We start from the raw sequence: 23,381 nt of genomic DNA, 5'->3' as shown, positions 1-23,381 counted from the left end.
CGATTACCTCTACATTCTGTAACATTAATGAAGTTAATCAGTCTTGGCCTGACAGATATTGGTCGTTTTATGAAAGAAGCAAGACGACTGACTATAGTAGCATGGCAGAACCATGACAGATGAACTTAAGCAGTTATACAGAATCATGAAACATTAACTATATTAAAATATGAAAGAACCATGATTGGTTAACTGTCATGATACCATAGAATCATGAAACATTAAATTCCATAATATGAAACTGTGCGAGGTTAATTATAGTTACATGAAAGAATCAGGTTGTCCTTTTGAAGTAGTATACACACATTAATTGAATGTATTAACATTGTTTGAGTTCAACATGAAGGAGCAGATGGTGTATTTGTAGCCTGCAGTGAGGACACAGATGTTGCCTACATTAGAACAGCCCTCTGATTACAGATACATGCTGTGTAATCAGCCAGGCATTAGCACCTGCACAGGGGCTCTGGTTGATGCTACCTGGGATCCCCTTCGTTTCCTCTTGTAGGGGAACACCAGCATTAATGCATCAAGAATAACTGAGGATTTTCAAATAATCTCGTATGAGGAAATAAGTATTCTTAGTCACATGCTCTGATGAGGGACTAGCAGAGATGGCGCATGAGGGACTGTTAATCTGTACTTACTATTAAATGTGACATTATTCTTTGTATTAATCAAGCCTGTTTTGGTGAGGATGTGTGACATATAAAGACTCAAATATTTTGGGGGAAGCAACTTCAGATTAAACCACCTGCGACATAACCGGATTTCGATACTGTCATGTTTAATTATTGAAACACTACACTGATGCAGCTATGTTGCTATGGGCAACTTCCCAAACAATGAAAACAATGGAACATTAGCCAATCAACTTGAAGCAATTACCAGTAATTATTATGTACGGAGTATAACTCTCAATAATTACCCTAATATCTTTGCCAATATTGATCATATGCTGCTTTAATCACAGATGGACTTTTTTGATGTTTTTACCCCAGCATCAATGAGACTTGAGATAGTTAAAACTTAATGTCCCAGTAACATTATCCCGGACATGAACATGTAGTACCCACAATAATGAAAATGTATTTGGATCGCTCAGAGGAAAGATCAAATTTTGCAAACCCTCAAGATGCCTTCAACATTAGACAAGCTAGTGAGTTAGTGCCATTCAGTATCATTCAGTCTCCTGTCTTGGATGTGAAATTATGTTGAGGAACTTCTTTGACAGGTTTTTGTCTGCTAAATGTAGAATTATTTACAGAACATTTAAACAGAAAACAATATCGAAGAAATACTGATGGTTTGTTGTCAGAATCACTGTGACTTCACGTTGCAGAGAAACAAACTCTTACCAAAGTAGATCAAGGGTACTGATTGATTTTTCTGTGTGAAACCGAATTGGAAGTGATGTTTCGATTGGTGTGGTAAAGAGTACAGGTAACCATGCTCATCTCAGTAGGTCTATCTCTATTCCACCATGACAGAACCAACTTCGCTTCTTACTTCAGGGTCAGTGAAGATATTGAATGAATCTGTATTAGTTCAATATGGTGATAAGTTGGAACATTGTTTTATGTTTTCTTTCATATCAATATGCTGAACATGCTGACAGTGAGAATGTGTAGCACATTGCTTCATTAGCTGAAATGAAGTTGTCCCCCACCTAACAGTTAAATGTAGCTATTTATCTCCCCAATGTATTGTCACACTTATTTTCAAGATTGATGGAAAGAACACTGCATTCCAATTAGGATCTGTTTATTTCCATATCATGTCAGTAAGAATTTGTCCATATATGACATGTACCAGGCGAGTTTCAGGCTAGTAAAATTACGTGGACACTGACTCTCATCTGGTCTTGAGATTGTTTTTATATTTGGTATTGAATGTCCTTTCAAAAACTGTAAAGTCCTACTGTACCACTGAGAACCTTGTGACATGGGCTTCATTTATTGTACATATGTGTGGAATCAAACCTTTTTCTTAGGTGTGACAGGCAAAGTTTGAACCTTTAACCTTTGTAAATATGTGAACCTTTTCCTGCAACATCTATCATGCAAGCTTTCAGTAAGTGATGTGGAGTATGGCTGATATATTCATTTGGCCTAATACTGATTTGCTCTTATAGAGCAAGATCAGTCAATATAACTGCAATGGTGGTAGGGACACACCCATACAGTTAGCGTCTGATTAAGAGCAGTAAATTTGATGATATTATTGGCAAGGGCTATTTAGTTCCATGTAACATTAGCCTTTATTCCAATGTTCATTATCAACGTTGTATCAACAATTCATCATATGCTGTTCTGGTACAATATTTAAATTATCAACACTTGTTCAATATGTGTTTATGGCATAACAGTATTGGCTGAGATTGCAACAGACATGTTAAAAATACCCATTTGAATACTCATATAAATACTTTTTCATATTACATCAAATTCACTACCCTTGGTAGCTGCTGTTGGCACAAGCGAAATTGAAAATTGATTTGTGTGTGTATTGATTTTTTTTCTTTAATTATTTCACTTAGTGTTTGTTTGTAACGATATATTTCTATTCGGATGAAAGTGGAATAACAGGCAAAGTTATTTTTATATTTGCTATCATTTTAAACATGTTTTTTAGGACAATTTCCAAATATTTTGATATTATTAAATGATGTTTCTGTAGGTAAACAGAACTCGTGGATCTGACAGAATCAAACTGACGCTGATCAGAACAGATGTAATTATGTCCAGTTTTAGTCAATGGCCAGCAAGCACATATTCACCATTATACTCCATTGTGCAACTTTCGTTCCTTTTCAATTACATGTCAGTATATAGTCTTATGAATTAATTGTCTCATTTCTATAATGATTATATAATGCTTAGAAGAAATGAAGAAACACCCATTCTTTCATGTAATTAGTAAATCTGTCTGAATCTGTCTGTCTGGGATAGAACTGTCTATGTATTTCAGTAGCAGTAGTTGAACTTTGACACTGCTAGTAAATTTTTGTGTTACAGTGTAACACATTGTGTTAGTTTGTGCACACTTGTGCAATGTGTGGGTCCCATGGACATTGGCTGAACCAGTATGAATTTCAATCAGATAGAGAGAGTAGCTCTCGCTGTGTCCCAACTTGTAGACATGAGATTGACATGCTTTCACAGACAGTTCATCTGACCATCAATACTCCATACTTGAAAGGACATGTACTACCTTAAATTCGTTGAAACAATGTGACACCAGTCAGCCTTTTGCATTCTTTTGTCCACCAGTTTATGGAATATGAATGCAAGTAAATTGTTTGTTAGCCAATCAATGCCTCAGAATCACAATCAATATATGTATATTTAAGATTTTTTCATTTGGTGAACATTTTCTGTTCTTTATACCACCCACTATCTTTTTTAGCAAAGCAAAGTTATCCTTGAAAATTAGTTCCATCATAAATGTCACTATTTTTGACATGTTTCAAATTGAAATTCACAGGGTTATTTGGTTCATGTTTTGGTATGTAAATATCAGATATTTACTCTGTGAAGTGAATTTTAGAGATAACATTTAGTGACCACTGATAACTATTTGAAGACGAGGAACATGAATGTGCCACTCGCATCCACAGAGCATAAGGTGTAATGTTAGAAAAATTGCTTATGTTAACAAACCAAGATTTTGACAGAAGTCTTTCCATCAGGTGTGTCTTGAACCAATGTATTTCAATTCTAAAAGAGGAAGCTATCTTTTCTATTTGTAGTAATAATAAAGATTAAAGAAAACTCACTCAAGTTAATGTTGTGAGTCTTAAGGAAGAGCTTAAACAAACGTAGAAGGTTGTGACACTTGAATTCTGCTGCTACAACTCCACCAAACCTGAGAGCTTGGCTTCAGTGCTGCTACAATTACAACAGCATCAGCAAGCACATTCTACATCTCCAAGGTCACTGGACAAAGAAAAAACTATTTACACAGAACTTCCAGGCTTATTCAATATCTAAACAAAAACTGTCACTAAACCTGCTCATTACCAGTGTGACTTGGTTTTGTGAGACCTGTGAGACAGGTAGAGGCTTACTAGCGCCCAGCTCCTCCAGGGCCACAGTGAGGTGGAGAATGAGCCAATGAAAGAACTGCATTACTGATTACAGGCAGTTATGTATTTGTTTGTGAGTCAGTTGTGACTCTTTGTCCAGGCAAATTTGGTCAGTAGACTGACAGATATAGTGACAAGATGTTACACATTTGTTTGAAAAGACCTGGAGCATCCAATTAGCTAATGTCTCTTATCCTAGGGTCACTGAGAAAGTACCAGTAGAAGAATATAAGTAAAAGAATCACATTTGTAACTGGTATATAATTGATAAATGTTTTGGTATGAATGTCCAGGCTCCTGGCTCATTGAAGTGGTGATTTGGTAGCTTAGTAAGTGATTGTGACAATGAAACCCAAAATTGGTGGTGCTCCTAGGTGCCGTCCATTCAATCTGTCTCCTATCTTGACATTGCTAAATGTGGCATAAAACCATGCTTATTCTCCTCCTTTCTGTTCTTTCTTTCTCTCAATTTTCCACATATGCCATGCATTTTGTAACATCATGCATGGAGTATGTATTATATACAACGGTTTCAGTTACAAAAGGGTACAAAAGGCAAGCTTTCAAAGTGTAAATATATGTAGTATATTTGACAGTGGTTCCCCGATAATCAGTTTGTTAACTGTCATGGGAACAGGAAGAAGGAACAGGTAGTTTTTCATCCTGGCAAATCAGTCAATAGTGTCCAGACAGAAGGGGTGTGTATAGGCTCATATGGCAAACATTTAGCATCTCCACTTGTATACCAGGCTCTTCTCAGAAAGAACCAGGAAGTTGCCTATCATTAACATGCTCTGATACTGCTGCTCTTTGGAAATGCGTATGTCTGAATAAAGAAACAAACAGGATATAGTTACGTCCTATTCTGTGAGACAGTATGAGTGTCAAACATAAGACAATTTAGGCCATCAACACTGTTTGTAACATGCTGATGTAGCAACTGGATTTGAAGTGCCTGCACAGTAAATGTACTTACTCATGTAAGAACATGATGCTAGCATTTGTCTAAATCTGCACAGAGGCTGATATTCAGCATAGGTCTCTAACAACTATCCCTAAACATTCCCAAATTAGAATTGTAAAGAACCTTACATTGTCAAAGTACTTTGGAATTTTACCCCCGAAGATCCATGTTACAACTGGTCTTCAGTAACCCATGCTTGATGTAAGAGGTGACCAATGCGATTAGGTTGTGAGGCTTGCTGACTAGGTTGACACATGACATGGCTTCTCAGTTGTGCAGATCGATGCTCATGCTTTGATATCTGGATTGTCTGGTCCAGACTTGATTGTTTACAGGTTGGCAATGACCCGTGAAGGTCTGGGGTAGAATAGACCTTCAGCAACCCATGCTTGCCATAAAAGGCAACAATGCTTGTCATAAGAGGCGACTAGCGGGGCCAAGTGGTCAGTCTGGCTGATTTGGTTGACATATTACATCCTTTCCCAGTTGCGCAGATCAATGCTCATGTGCTGTTGATCACTGGATTGTCTGGTCCAGACTTGATTATTTACAGACCACTGCCATATAGCTGGAATATGGCTTAGTGCAGCATTAACTAAACTCACTTCTGAATTTGAGAAAATGAGAATTGAATTATAAACAGTGATCCGGTAATACCAGGATCTTTTGTGACGTAATAACCAGATTGTGCATCCTGTCCTGTGAAAGGGCTTTTCAATTCCTTGAAGTATTTCACTTGTGATTTCAGATATACATACATATAATTTCTGTTCGCTATGTGTACTTTTGATTAATCCAACTTAAGTCGATAAAAGCCTCAACATGTCTAAAGACAAGGAACATAATGTATGTGTTTTGAGGTGACTCCTCATTGTTTCTTTGTCAACTGTGTGTATTTAGGCAAAGGAATGTTCAAATATATTCCAGGAAGTGGCTATAGACAGTGGCCAAATACAGAGGGTAACTGTTTCTAGCAGGCTCAAGATAAGCAGCTTTCAACATTGAAATGATCCCCAAGAGATTATTTACTTTCATAAAACCCTGGAGTATATCCTACTTTGTAACGTCAAGCTAATGATGCTGAAATATCAAAGTGGTACTAATTAGTAGTCCTGCCCAGCCTACTGTGTGATAAGGCATTAATTACTCTCACTATCTTAAAGTAAACAAAGGTAAAATGTGTGGAAATGTTTTAAAACTCAGTGGTTTATTTCCTCATGAGGCTTTGTGCAGTTCGTACTTGACAAATACATGTGCTTGTGTATTTGTAGTATAGTTGACATTGTACCTCGTATCTGTGGCTGGGTGTGACTGTCATTCATTCAATACTGCTTTCATTAAAACATCGATAAATAAATAAACAAATGTGATCTTCTGTTAAAGGAGAAATAGCTCATTATTGTGTCTTGAAACTCTTAAAATCTCACAGGACATTTGAAACGTTCCTCTGTTCACTAAACAGAAGTGGTAAGTACTTCGGATCATTGACACACAGGTTTAAAAAACCGTGTTGACAGTATGGATTGGGTCATGATGAGTGATTGCTCAAGCTGTTGACCACTTGATCCACATGTCTTGGTGATATGGCTTGAAGGCTGGGTGAAAACAAGTAAGTTTTTTTAACTCACCATTGAAAAAAAGTGTCTAACCATGTTACAGTTAATAGTTCAGGGCAGTTTGACCAAAGACCATGTTATTACAAAATATGGCCCCTTGTTTTTGGATGACATAACTAATATACATTAAAAATTAAGTACATTGTTTTGTGTGAAATGATATAATCAGAGAAACAGTCTCTGTTTTCCTGCCATGAGATTTAGGATTATTTAGTCATTGATGTAGGTGGAGTTTGTGATAATAATTTTTAGAAATATTCAGCATCCATTCAACCAAAATAACACTGCAACAACAGGAGTCAGTTCATACATGTATTTCTCCATGGAAACTGCCTGTTGTTAACACTAGGCAACACCCTAGCTGTTGAAGATTAGTGGCAGATATTATCACTTAAAATCTACTTCTGCTTCTGTGTTGTAAACAACTACTTTGTGTGACACTGTTACTAGTGATTGTCTGCGAGATGATTATCCACCAGGCAACAGGGCACAGTGTTTAACTTTAACTCATCATGTTATTGTTTTGTAACCTTTCTTTATGAACTAATACTGTGTGTTTGCTCTGCTCAGAGCTAAGGTTATATATACATCATTTAGTGTTGACAGTGTCACATGTTATTGCACTGATAAAAACAGAAGAGGCAGCTTCATATTTGGGAGAACAAATTCAGGTTCCCTGAAAATACTTTCCTCATGACATTTTGTGTTACACTGTGCGTGTTATGTCTCACGATTAAGGATATGCATGATCAGGAAGAAGATATTATTCTAGCATTGAAGGGAAAGCTTTTGTTAATATATGTGAAAGGTGAAATACTCTATTGACTCAAGATATATTGTTAATAGGGTATACTGTTGAAAGATGGTTTGTGAAAAGACTTTCCTGTCTTGACGTTTGGAGGACTTGGCCATGACAGGTGTAGTAGACGTCCTTCCTTTATATCTAGATGAATAGCCCCATCTGCTCCAAGTTTGCCCCAGTCAATTGTTGTTGACACACACATATTACGAGCTGTCGATAGGAATCTATGAAGACTGTATTAATGGCTGAAGATGCCACAGCCAAGCAAGTTGCTAATAATGATAATTTATGCACAGCAGAGAATGTTGTCTCCCTTATTCCTTTGGTAAGATCACATGACTGTAGGTGATTAACATAGCCTGTCTGTGTTGCCTCTACCATCGCCCGCCCGCCGCCCGCCTGCCTATATGCTGCCAGCTATGACCCACCCTCCCTCCCTCGCTCGCTATGACTGAGTGACTGACTCGGTGCTGCACTCTGGCTGCCTCACTCACCAGCTAGGTAATGGCGAGGGCCAGGTGAATTGCTGGCTGTTGTACATGTGAGGAGTTTCCTGTGAGTAATGCAGAGGACAGAATGGGGATCGGGAGGGCAGGGCTGAGTTGGGAGGGCCATTAGGACACACTACTACAACCCACGTCACAGTGTGAGGAGGAAGTAAACTCTGGGAGTGTACAACACACAGTCAGTCAGAGGAAAGCCGTGTTTGTTCCCCTTGGAAAGAGGACATGCTCTGGATGGTCTGTTCCTCCCTCTGATCAATAGGTAAGCGCGTTCTGTGGTGTCGCTACTGTGACAATTCAACCCAATTGAACAACTGCTTGGTCAGTGTTTATTTGTATCACGGACGCAACTAGTGACTGCTCTTTGTTCTCACGATTCCTGTTTGTGTGTATGAGCTTGATTGGACGACAAACAAAGACCAGCACAATTTTTATCAACAACAGCCAGAACTGGCATGGGGTGTTTTTGTGTATTCGTCTACCTGCCCTGAGGCAGACAACAATCACAACCAGGACTGAACAAGTGAGAGACAATCACATTAGACCTGTCTCCAGCTCTCACTGCTCACACATAGAGCAATCCTCGGCTAAAACAATATGTCCTGTGACACCCACAGCTCTCACAATCAAGTGTCAACCTTTGGAAATAGCCTACTTCTGGAGAGGTATCATATCTGCACTTGAAGTCACCAGCCAGGTATACAGCGTGCGTGTGTGAGAGTCGACTCGTCTCAGCCTGTATGGAGTGACTGTGTGTAACCTGCCACTGAGAGACGAACACGTGGTTGAGGCCACATGTGCAGCCAGTGAGTAGTCTGTATACACTACAATAGTAGCTGTAGTAATCCAGTCATAACACATGTAGCAACCCTCTTGCTACAGTAAGCTGATCAACTGAATTCATAGCTCTTGAGAGAATGGCAAGCTAGGACCACAAACAAAGGTAGCTAATGTCATCAACTAGCTTTCACTAATCTAATGAGGGAAGGCCCGATTGATTCAGTGTGTGGTGTTTTCATTGGTAGATCATGCTTCCTTTGTGTTGACTGTCCTTTGTGTTTGGTGTCTATTGTTATATACAGGCCCTGACATGGCTGAGAGAGCAACACCAGAAAAGCATGCAGCTCACAGCTAGCCCACATACATTTCAGCAATTTGCATGAACTGGACACTGGGCAGTGGACAACTCTTTGTGAAATTAACATTGGCTGTAGTATAAAGACCTACCTCACCTTTACCAGCCAGTTCATAGTGTCTACTCAGGTGCTACATGTATTACTAGTTGGGCTGGGATCTGCCTTCACAGACAACTGATTCCCTGCATATCAAGTTAGGGACGCTAGAGTGACCGTGTTCACTACCTGTCACAGGTAAGAGGCTGTGTCGTGTGTGGAGATAGTGACAGTGGGCCAGTGTTTAGTGAAGACTTAGATCAGTGGAGCAAGGCTTATCCAGGACTCTGTAACACTAACTGACCTTTCTGTGACTGTGGTCAGTCTCAGCTTACATGATGCATGTGCTATGACAACTTCATCATTACATCATCTTTCCCTTGAGTGTACGTTTGACCACATCTCATTTGGTTACCTGGAAAGCTAATGAAGCATTGAGGTCAGGAAGAGTATGCTGGCACAGTCTATACAGCCTACATCAAACACAGGACACTCGACTCTCAGCCTGCCAAGAGGAGGAGTTGCATGCCACTGTGTTAGCCTCCCTGTATACATTGTGTCTACTATCAACACTTGGACTACAGTTGACATCAGTCAACTGCTTCTGGATCTGTGAACATCCCTGGAACACCTACCATTATGGGGAAGCTCACAGAAGGGAAGTCTCCTGTTAAGAGGGAAACTGTCAGTGCTAGTGCCAACCTTGAAGTGGTGAGTGAAGAAAAATTTGCTAAAAGACTAGAAGGTATAAGTTCGTCGTGTATTAATTGTCAGAAGGAGCGCACAAAGGGTCAACGTCGGCACCCTCAGAAGGGGAAACGTAAACAAGTAAAGGCTAACACCCCTATCGTCATCCACCTGAAAGACACACTGAAGGCAGCTCTACAACAGAGGCAGAGGAGTCTGGAGGAGGACTCTGAGGCCTCAGTGAAATCAGGGGACAGTGACCTGCCCCATGACCAGGAGGATATTATAACCTGTGTACCTAAATACTCACTGAGGGACTTACATAGAGATAGACCTCACAACTACAAGAAACATCTTCACCACAACAAATCAAAGAAGAAGGATAACAAGAATCTAAATGCACTCATTTCTGTCATTGAAAAAGCTCATCATAAAGACTCTAGGAATTTAGAATGCAATTTTGCCAAAGACAATCCTTTGCTTAATTCAAAACTTTCTGATATGCTCAACAATGCAACTCGCTCAAATGAGATAGATGGTGCTAAACGTCGCAGTATTGTTGAATGTGAGAATGTGGAACTTATTTGTAATGACTTGTATAACACTGAGAAACACTTGGAGAGCTTGGAGGACACAGAGAGTGATAAATCCTCAGTGACTTCAAGTTCTGAGAACTTTTCTGTGTCAGACTCAGATAGTATTCAGGTTGATGACACTGTTCCCTTTGAGTTCACCCCTGAGGAATTAGAAAAACTAGCCAACTACACCACCGGATTTCCCTTGATTCGATATGACTGCCCTCCGTCCGAATGTCCGGAGTGTCTGTCAGCCTGGTACAGCTATCAGTATTACACTATTCAAGATTACAGCATTTTACCCGAGAAGAAATCCAGCAGTGCATCAGAAAGGGGTGCACATCTGGAGGAAGCTGAAGCCGATGTTGTGACTGTGGATGTTGAAGCAGCAGGGGCTACTGCAGCAGTAGACTCTGACAAAACACTCACTGAAATTGACTGTGACTTGGGCTCAGATGAAGAAATCGAAATCGAAGGGGAACATGTTACAACATCTCAATATCAGAAGGCACATCGTCAGCTCTGGGACATAGACATTTCATCACAACGAAGACACAAGCCGGACCACTCTTTTCCAGACAGTGTGTACATTGACCTGACAGGCACCGATGTGTCTCTTTCAGTCTATTATCATCACAATCAATCTTCTCAAGATGCAAACTATGCAAATACTCACAGTAGCAGCAGTAACGGCACCACGTGGTACCCACCACAACACATGCCTGGCTACTACTGGCCGACGACGTCCTGCTACCAGATGCCCCTATACAGTCATCATCACCTATCATCACCCTACTTACATTCCAACAACTCACTTCCAAAAACTGCCATGGTGCCACCAAGAGAACTTAAAAAATGTAAGTAGAACTTTTACAATCCAACAGGGTCTTCTTGTTCTGTTTCTACACTGCCACCTCAGTCATTGAGGGATATTTGGGTAGCCTTGCTGTTAAAGTGTTATCATCACACCAAAGACCCAAGTTCAGTTCTCCCCATAGGTACGTTGTGTGAAACCAGTTTCTGTTCCCCAAGCCTAGCTGGAAATGTTTAAGTGTAAAATCCAACACACTCTCTTGTTTGGTAAGTGTTTTGGGTGGAATGTGAGTTCATTGAGTATAATGGATAATATTCAATTTTCTGTGCAATAAATGTTTGAAAAATGGAGTGAGGACCTTAAGAAAAGAAACACATTAGTAAGTGAAAAAGCTTATGGCAAGATGGTATTGCACTTATTCATGGAGACAAAAGATTAAAACAAAATCTAATATCTGTGTTCCATTGCGTGCACTCCTTAAAAGGGTATCAATTATTAATGAAACCATCAATTGTAGGTCTTGGTCTGGTGAAGTAATTGATGTAAGCTCTGTCAATGTGGCACCCTGTGAACTGGAACCAGGTGTCCATCTGCAAGCCATCTCCTTGCAGTGCTCTGTAGTAATAGCAACATCATCCAGACCACATGAGCCTTGTCATGGCAGTGTGTCTCTCCCCCCCACCCCCCAATGAAGGAGACAGGGTAGAGAGTGCTAGATCATTCAGTAGTTCCTGTGGAGGTAACCCTAGCCCTGTGCCTCACTCAAGGTGTGAGCACTGCACTTACCACACTTCCATGACCTTTGTACACAACTTTTCTTACCCTTATAAATGAGACCCCCATTCAACTCATAATGCTTTCGACATACTCTGTACTTCCACAGGTCAGGTTCATGTTACTTGTTACAGTTCTGTTTTGAGGAAATAATAACATGTTTAAGATATTTTTTAGAGAATAAGTAACATAAATTAGTAAATTTGATAGGGCTTCTGGTATTCTGACAAAATATTTTTTAATGTAAACAAGTATGACTATCAGTTATAGACGTAGAGCCAGTGTGACTGTTGGGTATCTATATTGATCTATATTTCCTGTGTCACCCACAAGGATACTGCTCAATGAGATCACCTTTTAGTGCTGTATCTATTTCACTTTGAAAGTCAATAACAGTTGAGAAATAACCTATTTTCTCTGCAGTGCCAATTGGTCTACTTTGTATGTGTAATGTAGTAACTATACTGTGTCCCGATAATGTTGAGTCATGTCTCTTGCTGTTGTGCTCAATTACGCAGGGCAATCAGCACGACAGGTTTTTCCACGAATGCAGAAAACAGGATGTGTGTGAGATACATATGTGACAAACAGTCAACTGATGACAAATTTGACGTGCTTAAAGTCAATAATACAACTCTTAAAACTTCCAGAACTCAACGTGTAGAATTCACGCTGTTATAAAAGTCACTGTTTTCAAGGCATGTGCTACATGTTTTTCCGTGTTCGAGAACTATTGATAAGTCAAGATGTTAGAAAGTAGATTAGTGGGATAAGGAAGTATGTTGCTGCTTTCATCCAATTTAACCCCAGTAAGCCTGTTGCTTGCGATCACCTGGCCTAGTTTTGACATTCAGCTTGTCATGAATATTCTTGGTTTCATTTTTTTTACTGGTCCAATTTTTTTTCTTAAATTAAGCATGGAAGTCTGGGGGTCCTTTCATAACCTCTGTGTTGTTACAATTCTGTGAACCCAGGGAAACACTGAAATTGTGAACCTAATTCTCTCATCTGCAATTGATTTATGGAACGAAGAAAAAGTTCATAATTTCTAAGCTGCCCTTCTTGACCTGCCTTACATCACACAATGGTGTTCTTCTCTAACCCTTCCACCTGTGGCCAGGTAGAGCTTGTGAGGTAAGCCATACACTGGTTCTATAGGGGGTTAAAAGTCCATCAGATCATCCTGGGGTGAACATCTTGACCTAGTTACTTCATTAATGAACATGTGGGTGGATCACTCAGTCAAAGGTTACCCTTTGATCAGTTGGTGTGGTGATATGAAAGTGATATGGGGAGGAGAAACAGCTTCGTGTGGGACTGACTTTATCACTGAGTCATTGGCAGCATTCATTACCTGTGAATTTATCTCAACCTCACGGCCTAATATTCATTAATATTTTTGAAAATGGAAAAAATATCACATTACATGTGAATTTTCATAAGAAATAGCTGCTGTTACAGCTTTCTAGAAATAGCCATATTTTACTAATACATAAGAACAGGTTGTGAAGGTTATGCATTTGCATTGATGGCTGTCTCAAGCACAAAGACTGAATATGTCTGACTTTGAGAAAATAAGTACTTTGGTAAAATTAAGTTTTCGAAAACTGTTCATGTTATTCCTAATTTGCCTTACTGTGTCTCTCAAAAGTACATGTTTATTTTTTTTTTTTTTAAATGCTTTTATGTTCAGGTAAATTGTTTTTAATCAATTAATTAATTGTTAGTTTCATCCCAGCAAATCCACAACTTGTATCAGTGATCTTCATAACATGCAGTTTCTAGTTTGGGAAAGGAAATAACAAGTGCCCAAGCTTTCAGTATTTTGAGATAAGCTCTTTGGTCATATGTAGAGGACTTGTGTCTGGTGAAATATCATGTGTCTGTCATTAAGTGATAAACCGTGATATTTTCATCGATAGTCTCACAAGATGACACATGCATCATATTTCATTGCACACATGAAATGTTCTATCCATCATGTTCTTCAATTTTTTTTGTTTATTAGATTTTAAAAAGTTGTAATCTTAGAAAATCACATTTTTAGAATCCAAATTCTATTGGGTTTGTTCAGACTCATGCACAGACATAGTTGGATGTTTGAAAATGGAAACAACATATATAAAAATCAAATTCCAAGTCATTGTGTTGATAAGATCAGCATATACTAAAATATCCAAAGATATCCAGAGTGTTTTTTTCTCTTTGCAGTGAACATACCAGTGTTCTGCCTCTGATTTTAAACATCACTTTTCTTAATTCAGATCTGTGTCCTTCATACCAAAGTATATTAGGAGTACAACAAAAGAGAAGCGTTCACTATGTTATACCAGCCCATACGGGTACAATGTGTTCCTTTCCTGTTATAACCTTCCATTACATAGCTGAACTACTGCTAAAATGGTATTATACCATGCTGACTGACTCATTGTTGTACCATAGGAAAATTTTGTTTAAAGGCATTTAAGGAAGAAATAGAAGGGAGGCATTAGCTTGCATATGTTACAGTTTAGGCTAGTTGTTATGATAAGAGATTTATATCCTGCAAATGGAATATAAAAGCTTGTTGCCTGTTTTACATCCTCCTTTGGAATGTTAGAGAAAAGAATGCCTGCCCAGACTGTAATGATATGAAAGCAGAAATAATCAGTGGTTGACTATTTCCGGTGTAGATGTGACCTTCTAGTATGGGAAGGGGGGTTGGGAGGGGCATGAGAAGGATAGGTTAAGGATTAGACTATTTTTCAGAGACTCGGTTGGATGACCTGTGTTTGAGTACAAGTGATTCATCATACTGATTGCCTTTGTCTGTTGAATGGGGAATTATCTTGTTGGATTTACTTTGTAATAATTTTTATAATCAAGCAGTACTTATTGATAATGTGAAGTCATTAATGTGTCAAGGTTGATATTGAGGGGACATGTGATAATATTTGGATATAGGTAGGTGGCTGTCATAAGTGTTCAGACAGGTGACACTGTCTTGGGATTATGTTTTCCGTCCATGCCTTGTCGTTCTGATCGGTACTAAGTAGTGCCAGTGTCTAGTGTGCCATATTTTTCTAGTTCAGTTTTTTCATGTCAGGGTTCTTATCAAACAGGCCACATCTCTAAGATAACTTTGGAACAATAACTTTTTGAACGTTATCTTTGTTCAAAGGTCATGCCTGAGAAGTAAAGGAAGAAAAGGTGACCATGAAAAGCCTTTTGGTTGAGTCCTGATTTTAGGTCAGATAGGTCCAGCAGTACCCCATGCTTGTTGATTAAAACAAGGAATTGACTGTCACCTGTGTAATTGTATGGTTCTTACTTCATGATATCAACCAGTTTGTATCGCTTGGATTGTTGCTTCTGTAGGGAAATTCCAGGAAAATTAAGGACTGCTATTATTTACAGCTAATGTCATGTTTTGAGATGATGCATCTGGGACCAGATTTTAGGTTTGTCAACACCTGAAACCATGCTTGTGGGTTTTACTAATGATGTAAGTGTTTGGAACTGCAGCACTTCAGACTTTGCTCCTACATCAAGTGGACACACTGACATGACTCTAACTCACTTACACACTGATCGTGAAGACAGCCACACTGACTGACTGAATAGTATGTAAATGAAAATAATGCACTGAAGCACCCTGTTACACAGTAGGCATGCTTATGAGACAGGTACTTAGTAAGAGAGCTGAGGGAATTAGTTCCTATGTATAAGGTACTCATACACTGAGGGAATCTTGGATTAGTGGTATGCAAAGTACATGGCCAACTTTAGAAACAAAATGTAAGATTACCTACTTTATTTCGCCAAATAAGATTAAGAGACTAACCCCAACTAGTTGTCTAGCCAACTGTTTGATGGTGCAAAAACTTGTTTGACCTTTCAGTAAGTTACCAGTTTGTTAGTCTAGAAAATATGCAGCTCACAGATTAGCTCATACCACATACTGATTAAAAGCTGTGTAATATTGCCACATTGAGTGCAAGTGATTCATCATTCTGATTGCCTTTGTCTGTTGAAAGGGGAATTATTTTGCTGGGCTTACTTTGTAATGATAATTTTTTTTTTTAAATCAAACATTACTTATTGATAATGTGCAATGGTCATTAATGTGACAAGTTTGATATTGATGAGACATGTGATGTTATTTGGATATAGGTAGGTAGATGTCATATGTGTTCAGAGAGGTGACACTGTCTTGAGGTGCTGTTGTCATCATCCAAGCCTTGTCTTCCTGATCGGTAGTTAGTTGTATTAGTGTATATATGTTCACATGATATTTGAACATTATTCATTCATTAGTTTTGCTTGATTCTAGTTTAAAGAAAATACAACCCTTGTACAAAAATGTATGAGCATGAAATATAATAAGCCTACTTCATCCAGTGCAAATTCTCTTAAAACACAGTATTCCAGAGATGCATATGGTTTAATACCTTGTTAGAAGGTGATGTTCTTGAGCTATTGCTAAGTTTAAAGGGAAATTGTACACAGTATATGATCTGGTTAACTACTCGCTATAGAAATATATGCTAGATGTTAGCGATTGACTGTATACCTGGTTGTTTTATGAGGTGCTTGGCAATAGTGTACCATTGGCCTTAAAAATGTACAGGCCGCGGGCAGACAGATGATGTTCACAGTGAATGACTTCATGCTGAGTATTTTCAGTCTTTATGCTGTTGTATGTTTGTATGGCCACTGGAATTGTTGACCCAAGGTCACAGTTGTTCATCACATGCAACATAGATAAAAGTGTCCCTAGAAGGATCGACTGTAAACAGATCTCTGGATGATCTATGTATTCATACCTGCTTTGCAGTAAGGGGAGAAAAGAGATGAACATGCATCTCGAGGGACAGCTAATCAGTCTCTTTGTGTTTGGAATTTTTTAGATTAAGAACAATCAGATGCTAAGCTTCATAGATGTTTTGCACTCATTTAATTCGGCTGCTGTGAAGGTTTTGTTAAGTTTCTGAGTTCAGAACTGTTGCCTTTATTTCTGTTTTCTATAATGTTTTCATTAATTAAGTCTTTTTTTCGACATTGGTCTTTCTTGAAGATGAAGACACTGGCTCTAAACAAGTCTGATTTCTACAGTATGATCCCAGATACACTGCAGCCGAGAAAGTGCTTCCAAATTCCCTTCCCACACTAATTACCCTGCAGGGACGTAATTAATGTGTCCATGAGGGGTACAGGATCTCGTAATGATAAGTCAATGTAGATGTCATACTGACAACTTTCTGGGCTGTTAATGGACACTGCAAACTATCAGTTCAATAGGTTTTGTGAATCAGATTTCCATTGATGGTCTACTTAGTTAGTTCCTATTGTTTCACTAATGCAGTAAATCTCTGCTAAAGAGCTAATCTGCGCTGGAGTTACTTCTGAACAGATTAACCAACTCTCTTGTGCTATTTCTTCCTATCCTACTGCGAAAAAAAGGAAGCTTGATCTAACATGATTTCCATTACAAAGTGTCCTTCTCAGTTGGACCACCTTTGTTCTGTCAATATTTCTCATCCTAACTAAAACAAATGGGTTTTCCAAGGGATTAGACCTATTTGAGATATGCCATAGGTTACCATCTCTTGATGGTTCCTTGGAAAGGTAATGTTAAAGCTCCCCATTTTCCTGCTGGATGTGTTCCACACAGTGTGGTGTCTGCTCTGTAAGCCTGTAAACATCACACGGCTAATGATAACATGTTCATCTCGCCTGGAGGCTCATCAAAATGGCAGTATAATCTCTTGTTTTCTCTATGTTCCTCATGAACACTCCTGCAGTGACAGGATAACCTAAAATATGAACCGATTAGTTTCTACTTACTACATTTACTAATGAACTGAAGACATTGGGTCAGGACACTTGTTTCCTTTTGGGATTTATATAATCATCTTTTTGATTTGTTTAAGATATTTTGTGAAAGATTTAGTATGATAAAATAAGAATACTGTCTACAGGATCACCATTGAGTTTGCTTTTATGAGTTAATTCTGTACCTCAGGAAAAATAAGGAAATATTTAGCGCTTGTCTCTTAACACAACAGAAGAGTTTATTATTATGCAAACTTATTAACTTAACTTACTGGACAGACAATCTTATTAGACTTGTGCTTACAGCTAGCGTCTAATGTTCCTCACATTTATTTGTCATTTGTATTATAGCGTATGACAACACTGTTATACCGGTCATGGAAGTGGATGCCATGACAGCTAAAGTCACTTATTGTTACGTGAGGAGCGACATCCATGCAGCCTTGAAACACATTCCAAGAAAGATTCTTTCCTTGCATTAGAACATATTAATGTTTCTATGTCTGAAATTACCATTGTGAATGCTAAAAGAACAGGTAGAGCAAATACCAGCATGTGAGCGTAGGAATATTGACAGTGACGATGACAGACATGTTAAGACTTGAGTAATGGTGTTTTTCTGCAGGGATTGGAGCCCTAATGGATGACCCTCAGTTGCAGATATTCAGAGCATTCTGCACAAGTAGAGAGGATATTTAATGAGTTTGTCTGGCTGTTTGATAAAGGATGTTTGTAAACAGACTTGAGACATGGCACCTTCCTGCTAACATGTTGATATGCACCAAGCCTTCACCCTGATGGCGCAGGCAGGCCTCCTTTGTGGGGGATACACATTCCTCAGGGCATCAGGGCAGAGTCTTGGTGACCCGTCCCAAGCTTGGGGGCTGCACCTGCTTCTGTTGGTTTGTCTGTCTCTGTTGCAGCTATGCTGCTGCTGGATCTCTTGCCTATGTGTGTCATATCAGCGATCTTGTCATTGTTGGCTGGCCCTCTTACCAATGTGTGTCATATCAGCTGTCTTGTCACTGTTGGCTGGCACTTTTGCCTCTCCGTGTCATATCAGCTATCTTGTCACTGTTGGCTGGCCCTCTTGCCTCTGTGTATCACATCAGCTATCTTGTCACTGTTGGCTGGCTCTCTTGTCTCCATGTGTCATACCAGCTGTCTTGTCACTGTTGGCTGGCTGTCTTGTCTCTGTGTATCATATCAGCTATCTTGTCACTGTTGGCTAGCGCTCTTGCCTCTGTGTCATACCAGCTATGTTGTCTTTGTGTAATAACCAACTAGTGGCTAGTGTTCTTGCCTCAGTGTATCTTTCATAAGAAATCTTGTCACTCTGTTGGCTGACTCTGCTTGTTCACTTTAAACCAGCTATGTAGTCAGTATTGTGATGTTTCAGCTATTTTGCCAATGTTGCTATTTATCTTGCCTCATGGAAGAAAAGTGCTGTTGCCTTTGCATTAATTAGCAGATATGTTGCAAACACTGTTTTGCCACACTTTTTGATAGATTCTTGCTTCCTTGCTATTTTGTCTCCATTTAATAGCAAGCTATCTTCCTTCTCTAACTGATAACCTAGTATGTAGCTGCTTGTTGGCCTGTTATGTTGCCACTGTCAGCTGGGAATTTGTTTCAGCTTGTGACATTTATCAGGCAAAGTGAAGTAAGATAAAACATCTCATCAACCTATTCAGACTGTATCTAATAACACACATCAAAATTCAACAACTCGCTTGATCCCCATGAATACAGCTAAACTGAAGCAATAATGGTTAGTGTATCAGCTTCATTATGTTCCACCTGTTCCATGACTTATCCAAACATTACCGACAGCAACTTGCATTGGTATGTTTTTATATCAGGGGGTGCTTTTTTAACATTTTGCCTGATCATCATTCAAGGTTGAGTTGTGGAACGGGAATCTTTCTAGGTAAAACAGCTTTTCCAATTGCTGCTAGATTCCACTAATAGTTCCATACAGAGTTGTTGACAATAGAGTGTTAAGGAAGGGTCAGCCTAATGCATAGTGTCATCACTTAAAGCGTAACATTTGTGGGCTGCATGATACCATTAGGGATAACAACCATCATATGATGTGCTGGCAGGACGTCTGAGATCATGTACTGCACCGATGCCATCTCTAGGAGGGCTGGTGGTAAATAGCTCGATGGTTAGTGGGTCAGCTTGCTGCAGATGCTGCATGGTTGATAAGGGGTTAGAGGTGGTAGTTTAGCCCAGTGGTTTGTGTGTTAGCCTGCTGCACATGATGTAGAGATGCCATCTCAGTTATGTTTTTGGAGATGTGTCATTTGGATCAGGTTTAAGAGAGTTAGCTTGTGTCTCAGTGGTGGTTTATGTTGGCTTGGCTCCCACCCATGTATGTCTGTTCATTCAATATCCCCACTAAAATATAGTTTGCTTCAAGGGTAATAAAGAATTGTCTGAAAGAACTTTTTGAAGAGAGAAATGTAAACATTTGGATGGAACGTTCCTGACTCTGATTGAACATAGCACTTCCAAATGTAACATTTTGTGAAAGGAAAAATCTTACCACTATGAATAATAAGATAATGGTCACATTCATCCAATGGCTTTTGGTAATCTTCATGTAAGTTCTTTGTAATTCACTGTGTTACTGGCATTGTCAGGTCAATAGCTTGCACTCTTTAAATAGACAGTAGGGCTTTTAGAGCTCACTCTAGTTTAACAAGCTGATATTTCAGTTCACAGCATTCTCATAGTTCATTTAAACTTTAGTGAGGCTCCATAGGGAGGCCTCTACACATCAAGGTAGTTTTGTATGTAATTGCCCATTCAGGGTTACATAACACTCGTTAAAGCCCATTTTTTTCTACAGTTACTTCATAAGAAGTGTATTTCTTTTGTGCAATACTCAGTGGACATCTGCCCTACACCTGCGGCTGCCTGCTTTCTCATTTGAGTTTTGGAATGTTTGAAATATTTCTGACAAATAAAAAGTTGTGGAAATCACTGCATTCTACACAAAGCAAAACTCCTAACTTGGAGTGTATTCTAGTGTAAATATTATGCTGATATATTTGAGGGTTTTATGTGGTATATAATGAAATATCGTAGGCATTGAATTGCTGGAGTCTTGAAGAGCAGTGTACACCAGTTACATGACTTGGATGGAATTGGTAAAGGAAATAAATATTGAAAGTGGAAAAGTGTTGGCAGATGACCATCCAGTGCTGTCTGGAGAATACTGCGCCACTAGTTCTGACTGGTGGGAGAGCTATGTGAAACAGACCATTATTCACTTACCATATTGATGATGCATATCATGGGAACATTTAAAGAAGATGCAATACATTTCACTTATCCCCTGGGGACATTAATACATAGTAGTGCTCAGGGCACTTGAAAATTAACAAAGTGGGAGCTTTTTCAAACCACACACAACATAATAAATTTGTCAGTGATTGAGTTGTAGTGAAAAAGGCTTCTTCAGATGTCAGTGAAACTGAAACAATTTGTATCATAGTTAAAACTAATTATCTAAGCTTTCATATTTATTGTAAACATGCAATATGCAAAGATATGCACTGCATTTAAAGTTTAAGTCTAAGAGAGGGCACAGAATAATTACTTAGTCTGTGATTAGAAGGAGAGAGGGTGCATACTCAGGAGGGTGTTTTTACAGCAAATATCATATGAGCCAGAAGAAAAATGTAGAAAGAAGAGAAAGAAATGAGTCCACAATATCCCTAGCTAACAAATATCCATGCAAACTTTACTACACATATCGATCTCTCTCACGTAGTAGGTTAGGCATGTCCCAGACAGACCAAGTTCCTGCTGATTAATGAACACCCAGTTGAATCAATAGGGCAGTAACAGCTTGCCCTGTAGGAGGGTAGCAAGGGTGAACATGTGGTGCTCCACTCAATTATCACTTGACTTCACAGTACAGATACTCTTGCATCCGTTATTGTCATACTTCATTGGCTTGATATTATGTTATATTTTCATGTAATGCCTATTTATCTTTTAAAGAAACGGTTGCCTGTATACAGTTGCATCTTTATGTCAGTGTGTTTGTGTGTATTGACCTTAAAGATATACCTTAGGCAGTTGAGAATAACAAGTCAAACAGTTTCATCCTCAGCATTCAGAATCTTGAATGAAGATAAAATTTGTTTTCTCTGTCCATGTGTCTGTCATGAAGTGTTTTCAAGTATATAACGTTGGTTGAAATGGCTGACAAGTGGAATTCTCTGTGTAGGTTTTTAATGTGGTTGTCTCTTTCATGTACCTTTGCTTTAAGTACAGTGGGTATCTGGGGGTTAACATATTTGTACATGTTGCTGTCCAGTAGTGGTGGTGTGGACCATGGCATCCAGTCCCCTGTCTCTCATAACACAGCACATGTCACCACATTAAGGAAGTAGGGTTTTAACAAGGTGGTGTCTATTTCAACAGTCTGTACTGTAGAAACAGGACATGTTCAAGTTCAATAAACACAATTCCAGTTGGGCTTTTGCCTCACAACAAACTACATATACAGCAAAGTATGTTTGTGCTGGTCTTTAGGACCACTTAGTACATGTGCTCCCTTTACCTGGTCAGATTGCTGATTACTCAGTAGAAGTTAAAGTAAGCTCCTAAGTGGATAATTTCATACACACACCTCACATACAATTTGGCCTAGTCTGTCTTACAGTCCCTGAAACTCATTATTTTCCCAACTGCCAAGCTTCCTCTCCAATGCCTAGAAGTCTTAGATGAAGCAAGTCTAGATTTCCTCAGGTTCAGCAGTCTCTGGTCCCCCTGGGGCCACTTTTCAATTTATGTGGGTTAGTTTGTTATTATCACAATTATATATATTCAGAGGCTAATCGTTAGTTTTGGCTTGCTCTTGGAGAAACTTTATTTAGGACTTCAGTTAGATTTGCTGTTGAGCTAGTTGATGTGAAAGAGTAGATTAAGCAAGACATATCACTTGGCCATGCTATCTGATAACTCAGTTATAAACTGATGATATGACATAGGGCAAAGCGATGTAGCCAGTGAAACCTTTCATAATCTTTTCATGATAAGTCCTTTGGCCTTTCTACATGTGAATTTATAACAGTCTATTGTTTGTGCCCATTGTATTTCCTTTGAGCCAGGTATGTGAGGAAGGTGTATACTGTATGTATTGACATTGCCGGGTGTGTGAGGAAGGTGTATACTGTATGTATTGACATTGCCAGGTATGTGAGGAAGGTGTATACTGTATGTATTGACATTGCAAGGTATACTATTTTCCATCGCGTCTTTTGGGATGGTATGCAGCAGGCCGAAGGATATGATTTCTTGGCAACAATTCCTCACAATATAGCTGTTAGTAGGGATAGGTTATGCCAACACACCATCTCTTAATTCAAGCTATAGTGTCCTCAAATCAGGTGTAGAATGTGAATCCCCTCATACCAGATTCTGCCAAACAAACACTGCCAGCAGTCACTTACGCTCACTATTCCTTTGCTCTGACCTTCTGAATTTGGTTGAATTTGGTTTGTACTGGAGCAAATTTCTAAAAGAGGCGTAAAACTAAACTCTCTCACTCA

General features: G+C 39.0%; 2 protein-coding genes across 2 annotated transcripts in view; both read left to right on the top strand.

The window, feature by feature from the left end:
* The window catches only part of LOC137283689 (glutamate dehydrogenase, mitochondrial-like), a 127,734-nt gene that overhangs the window by 75,850 nt on the left and 28,503 nt on the right, over positions 1-23,381 (top strand). The window lies entirely within an intron of this gene.
* Positions 7,837-23,381, top strand: part of LOC137283688 (uncharacterized) — a 48,062-nt gene continuing 32,517 nt past the window's right edge. Inside the window, exon 1 of the mRNA XM_067815340.1 lies at positions 7,837-11,263. Within this exon, the coding sequence (XP_067671441.1) occupies positions 9,784-11,263 (1,480 nt within the window). The 5' untranslated portion in view covers positions 7,837-9,783. The remainder of the gene's footprint in view (positions 11,264-23,381) is intronic.

The sequence above is a fragment of the Haliotis asinina genome, chromosome 5 (genome assembly GCF_037392515.1).
Source record: "Haliotis asinina isolate JCU_RB_2024 chromosome 5, JCU_Hal_asi_v2, whole genome shotgun sequence".
Lineage (NCBI taxonomy): Eukaryota > Metazoa > Mollusca > Gastropoda > Lepetellida > Haliotidae > Haliotis > Haliotis asinina.
Note: the sequence above shows the minus strand (reverse complement) of the source record. Positions and strands in the feature narration are given on the sequence as shown.